The sequence below is a fragment of the Formica exsecta genome, unplaced genomic scaffold (genome assembly GCF_003651465.1).
Source record: "Formica exsecta isolate Colony F162 unplaced genomic scaffold, ASM365146v1 scaffold458, whole genome shotgun sequence".
Taxonomy (NCBI): Eukaryota; Metazoa; Arthropoda; class Insecta; order Hymenoptera; family Formicidae; genus Formica; species Formica exsecta.
Genome location: NW_021851814.1, coordinates 15,899 through 22,714, shown reverse-complemented (window position 1 = coordinate 22,714; position 6,816 = coordinate 15,899). Strand labels below are relative to the sequence as shown.

General features: G+C 33.6%; 2 protein-coding genes across 2 annotated transcripts in view; one reads left to right on the top strand and one right to left on the bottom strand.

Annotated features, from left to right (window-relative positions):
• Nucleotides 1-3,114: 3,114 nt before the first annotated feature.
• On the bottom strand, nt 3,115-4,877 carry LOC115240869 (WD repeat-containing protein 18-like). The gene has a single exon (XM_029816274.1). It carries the CDS (start codon nt 4,580-4,582, stop codon nt 3,323-3,325), a length of 1,260 nt encoding a protein of 419 aa, XP_029672134.1. The 5' UTR covers nt 4,583-4,877; the 3' UTR covers nt 3,115-3,322.
• An 828-nt stretch (nt 4,878-5,705) lies between these two features.
• LOC115240871 overlaps nt 5,706-6,816 on the top strand; it is a 2,091-nt gene continuing 980 nt past the window's right edge. Inside the window, exons 1-4 of the mRNA XM_029816278.1 lie at nt 5,706-5,801; nt 5,875-6,010; nt 6,107-6,250; nt 6,548-6,724. Of these exons, the coding sequence (XP_029672138.1) occupies nt 5,764-5,801; nt 5,875-6,010; nt 6,107-6,250; nt 6,548-6,724 (495 nt within the window). The 5' untranslated portion in view covers nt 5,706-5,763. The remainder of the gene's footprint in view (nt 5,802-5,874; nt 6,011-6,106; nt 6,251-6,547; nt 6,725-6,816) is intronic.

Here is a 6,816-nt window from a genome sequence, read left to right as displayed (position 1 = left end):
ATGCGATTGATCAATCGATGAATTAAAAAACGCCCTTTACATTTTTTGAAGACATAACCCAACTTCTTAGGTTAAATATAGAAATAACAAAAATATATATGAAAATATTAATATATTTTATGCTCAAATACATATTTAATAATATTTATAATTTAAGAAAGAAAGATTATCTTAAAAACGTTAATATTGAAGAAATGCTATCTCTTTGAAATCCAGAGCATGCAGTGGCACGCAGTTCACACTAGAACACAGGGTCTCTAGTTCACATGTACGTTGCTTGCGCATGTGTGCGGCTTTCGTAAAATATCTTAAATGGCACGCTTGCTAGAGACTTTAGAGATATCTATGAAGAGATATCATAAAGAGCTCTTGTGAAAGATATCTTACAAAAAGATAACTTACTGATATCATTTCTAAGAAAATTTAATTAAGTCTTTAAAAAGTCCTCTTAAAGAGCTCATCCTCTCAATAATGCTCACTGGGCTAAAATGCTCTAAAACTTGTTATAAATCTCACGATATCGACTTACGATTGAGGGAGGTAGAAAATACCAGAAGTACCATAAGAGTGAAAAATCGGTTGTCCTGCATTTCTATGATGTGGATGATCGAAATTTTAAATAGTGATGCTGCAAAGCTTAGAATCGCACCGACACTGAATGCCTCCTGTTACCCGACGTCCGATTTTATACCTTGCGCCTCTACCGGGGTTGCGCCACTCCACCCGATCATGGAATTACCACCCTGAGGGGGGTTCAACCCCCTTATCGCAGGGCCTCCGACTCGCCCCTATTTCTTGCGATGTATTTCCCGCGATCTACATAACAAGCTGTTAGATGTTTTCCGGGTCAAAAATTAAATTTTATTTAACGTTAATTGAAAAATTTATAAAAAATCTGAGATATAAAATACTTACCAGAAATTTTTAATTTACAACACGTTTTTGCAAAATTTTCAAGACGGATAGAATTATTCCTTTGTAAAAACGATCAAGTTATTTGCCTAATCAGATGTATAATAAAGATACAAACATTTGTATATTGATGAATACATACTGTCGGCCAAAGATGATGCTGGCAAAATATTATCGACGAATATTGTCGGTGATTTCAATTATGATTTCAGTTTTATAATAATTATTGTTATACTATCAAAAGAAGAAAATATTATTAGTATTGCGCATAACGCGTTACATTTACCTATGCCAATCATATCATTTCAATATGTATGTCGTTGAATCAAAGAATATATTTCATTATGGATACTTTTCTATGAGAGAACGAGCTGTTTTTTTACATCTTTTTTTTTCTTTTCTTAATATAAAATTTTCAAGGTTTTTCCATAAGCTTCCTTTTTTATATACCATTTCAATGTAAATGGTTACCGTCATTTTATGGGCGAGATGTATAGTATAAAGATATATATTATTAATTTTGACGACGCGGTCGATTTTGATGTACTACGCAACCCCTAGGATGGAAAACCCTATTTATCAAAAAATAAATTGATCCCTAGACGCACTTTTGAACATTCCTAGCTAGAATATGGGGGTGTCAATTATAGTAATTCGGTCAATGCTGACGTAGGCGTAAAAGGAGGCTACGATTACAATGATGCAGGATAATATATAGATTTGTACACGCGTGATGCGATTATCGTGCGACAGATTATGATGAATTACTGTGCGTGACATTTTCTGAACACCGAATGCGATTTTCCAAAGTGAGGATGATCTCCCTAACGTGATCGCGCGATATTTTTTCGTATCGTTCCCTCGTTTACGCACACTGGATACATTGTGACTGTTGCATCGAAAACACTAGAACTATGAATAGAAAAGGTTTCAATATTGGTAAAGCCATCTCTCAGTTTCAAAGATTGGGAATTTTACAACACAAATTCTTAATTTATATATTTCCTCTTTCACGTGCCATATAAATAATAAATGCTGGTAACATATGTACATTTTTTTCCAACGTACCTCGTACAATAAAGTTCTCTAAGCAATACTTATGGAATGACTCGTTCATGTATAAAGAATTTTAGAGAAAAATTTATTTGCAATGAGGGAGAGAATAGAGAATACGTAATTGTGGACTTACATCGGATGTTTCCGAATAAATTTCTTTTACAAAAATAGGTAAAAATGTGGAACGATCAATACCATTAGAAGTCACGAATAGTCAAGATGCATCGGATGTAACTAAAAATTAGACGAACCGGTAGCTCATTGACTCACCTAAAGAGACAATGTGCATGCGATGTTGCCTCGCGATTAATTTATCTGTGACAGATATAGTGTTCTCATGAAGGTTTCATTTGTATGCGCCTACCAGCTCATTTAAATATAAAGGAGCGCCGATGAAAATCGTATTTAACATTTAACTGACTCGCTGCCTAATTAATTGTACACGTGTATAGAGATATGGATAAGGAATACTGGTACGGAGTATGCGCGCATATATGTTTAGAAAGAAAGAAAAAAAGAATAAAATATATAGTTTAATGTCGCGAAAAGACTAGCGAGAAAGAGAAAAGCGTTCTACCGTGCTTACAGATATTTTATTCAATATCGCGAGAAAAATCTTTTTTCAGATTCTGCAATAAAATGTCATTTTTACTTATATCTTACCTATCTTACACTACACTATTTAAAAAAAAGATGTTATTTATAATATAGTACTTTGAAGAAGGAGAAGGATGAAGAATAGCACGTCATCTTTCGATTCGGCGATAGCAGATCATCCGCCAAAGAAATTATTTTCCCGTCTAATATCCTAATTAGTAAAGATAATTAGTGACACCCTTTACAGATAACACTACGAGAATATAATATATCTCGCAACATTAGGTTTCAATCTAAAATAAAATACAAAATCTCGTCTAGCGTTAATGGGACTATAAATACTTGAATATCGCGAAAAAAGAAACAATATAGAATAATAAAAAAACAGTAATAAAATAAAATAATAGAATACAAATACAATAATAAAATATAACAAAATAGTACAAAACAATAATAAAATAGAAAAGTATTTGTGCATTTATTATATTTGTCAAAAATTTACGAATAAAGATTTTTTCGAGGGTAAAAAAAAATGTTTGATCTTTTTCGTAATTATATTTTTATGATTTGTAAAAGATTGTGTTGTCTTTCAACAACATAATACATATTTTCATATAAAGAAAAAGATGGTATCTAATACCTCTCTTTATCTTTCTTTTTTGCATTGTATATTTTTTAATCCTATAAGGTATAATTAAATTTTCTGTCTATTTCACAAAGATAGATAAAATCTTTATTATATTTTCAATATCGTCCATCACTCATCGTTCATTTCTGGCAGGATATGCATGGCACTATACACAAATAGGCCAGTATTGCTCTTTTTCAACTCGTTAATCTTTTCCTTCAATTGCTTTATCAACTCTTCCCGTTCTGAAGAATCAACGGTATTTCCCACATACGATTGAAAGTCCAGAATTTCTGCCGGATTTCGTCCTCTGGAAATAACTTTGATAACGTCGTTCGATTCATTGTCATTAGTTTCCGACACCCTCTCCAGACTATGCACCTTCAAGCGCGGCTCGAGGGTAGAGGCCCAAAAATTTTCAAACCCCATCGTGAAGAATGCGGCAGTAACTGGCCCCTTGTGCTTAATCGTTCTGAGCACCTGCCGACTGACAATGTCCCAGATATGGACGGCTCCATCGGTAGATCCAGACAGCAGAGTGCAACAGTCTATGGATGTCGACAGAGCAGTGACGTGCGACTTGTGAGCTCTGAACACAGCTTTCTCCTCATTCTTCACATGTTTCACGGTTCCGCGTGGCGGTTCGTGCAGATGACACTGGAATATATCACCGGTCGTGCAGCCCACGAAGAATTCGCTTTCGCGGGAATTCACGGTGATCGCTGTAAGCGGCACGTCAAATATCAATGAAACCATAAGCTCTCCACTGCCGAGCTCATAGATGTTACATTTTGCATCCAACGAAGTTGTGTATAATCTTGTGCGAGCGCCGCAAAAGCCAAAGAGCATATCTTTGATTGGCATAGTATGATCATCGAAGGAATAAACGTGAGAACGGTCACGCTTATCGTTCAACACTTTATAGAGAGACCATACGAACACGATACCATCCTCGCCAGCGCTAGCGAAGAATGAACCGTCCGTCGTGATCGCCAAACAGTTAATAGTCTGATAATGCGCGTTTAGATTGGCCAGCATTCTGCCGTTGCAGGTCTGCCAGATGAATATTTTTTCGTCCACTGAGGTGATTATGTAGGAGCCGTTCGGTGTGCAAGTCAGGGCATTTATTTTACCCGTTGTAGTTAGGTGGATATTGGACAAGGGTGATGGGCTGTTCAGCGGCCAGATGTATAAACGCGATTTCGTGGCACTGGCGCCCAGTATGTAGCTATCGCTCAGAAGTTGAAGAGTGCCATGGCCGAGCGCTGACGCATTTTTAAATACAGACAACATTGAACCATTCCGTGGATCCCATACCGCAGCACTCCAACTTTCTCCAGTAGTATCACTCGTCAGGATTACTTCCTTCGCATTTATTATTCGCGACATTTTGTAGTCTCGCTATAGTCTTACAGTGAAACACTAGACTGATATCGATTATAATTGTCGATATTACGTGAATTCCGAGATTGTCATGATTTTCTTCTCTATCTGGAAAAAATGTCGTCTTTAGCCCCTCTTCTTCTTTCATACATATACACAGTCTCACGTCTTCAATTAAATCTCAAATTCACGTTACAAAACGTGTTACAAACACGTGGCGAACATAGACTGACTAGATTAGAATTGAAAGGTTATGTTGTGGCCTCTTTTCCTTCCGAGACTTCTCTAGGTGTGCGTTTCGTTTCACCAGGCGATCTATGCGCTCAATGCGTGAAACGGAACGCACCCTAGGGCTGCGGTCCGAAATACGCTCACAGCGCTAAGAAAATCGACCAATCACAATCGAGTATTTGGCTCTCCGTAATCCCTCCACTTTTACGGAAAGCTTATTAATCCAAGTTAATAATACAAAATTAAAAAAATTTTTTTGATATATAGGAAATTAAATAATCTTTTTGTTGTTAAACATTTAAACTATTTAGTTGATATATTTTTGAAATAAATTTTATTTTTTTGCATCGATATATATTTGTATTTTATGATATTTGTTACTTCTTATAATAAACCGCTATCTGTTTATAAAAAATGCTAAATGAATGCAAATATTTATGTGCGAAATCAGCGAAAGACAATTTCACATATATATTTATGCATTCACATATATTATATTTGTGTATTCACATATTTTTGATCAACATTTATATAATCAAATTTTATCGCAAATGACAATATATCTGTCATCTGTCATTTCTACGTCATCGTAATATCACATCTTTTTCGTAATAAAATTGCTCGTTTATTGTATGAAAATCACCCACACAGAGCTACATATCTAATCGATATCTACTGGATATCGACATATCCATATAATGTCCATATGATTTGTATTCAGCATTGATGTATTACTTTTATATCTTATATATATATATATAGAATTACACATGGATAGATGATATTAATATTTTATTATTTTGTTAATATATTATACAATATATAATATTAGTTCTTTTTAAATTAAAATATATAATTTGCACATATGTGTAATAATAAGTACCTATTAATCATTACAGTTTAGCTCAGATCAACCAGGTTATACTAAGATACTTACGCCTTGGACAGATAGAGATATGTCACACGATACATTAAACTTAGAAAAGGCATTAAAGTAAATAAATCGTACTAAAGCGCTTTTTATATGATTTAGAAAAAAAGAGAAATTGTGTTTTTTGTCTGTTTAGAGAACTGAAGTCTTTAATTGATAATCAATCGTATCTAAATCAAGAAAAATTTCGTACTTGGATAGAAAGCATTTTAAGTAAAGTGGCTCACGAAACCAGTAAAAGTAGTCGAATTGTATTGAGTGGTGATATCTCAGTAAGTAAAATATTAAAACATACATACAGTATTCTAGCTAATATCGTAGGGCATCAAAAACTAAACAAAAATTACATTTTCTCTTTTTGTTTCTAGATAACAATAAAAAAAGCCGGACCAGCGTTTACGCTTTCGTTTCAACTTTCTGGAAAGTCGGTTGATATTGATGTGGTTCCTGTATTACTTTTTTCGAGCTGTAAAACACCACCAAACTGTTCAAAATTGTCTATTTTAGAAAAAGTAACATAAAATATTACATTAGTGCAAAAGATTTATCGTGTGTATCAAACAAGGATAATAATAAAAAATTATAGTTTTGAAAAATACAAATTTATTATTCAAAGAAATAGAAAGCCATTGTGACTTTGATACATTTTTTTCACCTAGCAAGACATTTTACAAATTTTTTTTCTAAAAATTTGCTACTTTATTTTAAATAAAATTTAACATAGAAAAATGACAAATAATCTGCACTAATTCATTAATTATATCACTTTTGAACCACGCGTATAATTTGCCAAATTGCACGTTTTGCAGTATCAGCCGGCGGATTCTAGATATTGGTCCGTAGTCCCTAAACCTTTGAATAACAGTAAAGCCAGTTTTAGTGATGCACGATATCGTTATTGGCGATTATGTTTTAAGGAGTTTGAAAAAGATATACTTGATAATTATAATTATGGACGCATCAAGCCTATAATACGTCATTTGAAGGTATATACATCATAAAGTAACATCCATTTATTTTTAATATATAGAGAGCAAAATAACTTTTTTCTTATTATTATGTAATTATTATATATGGA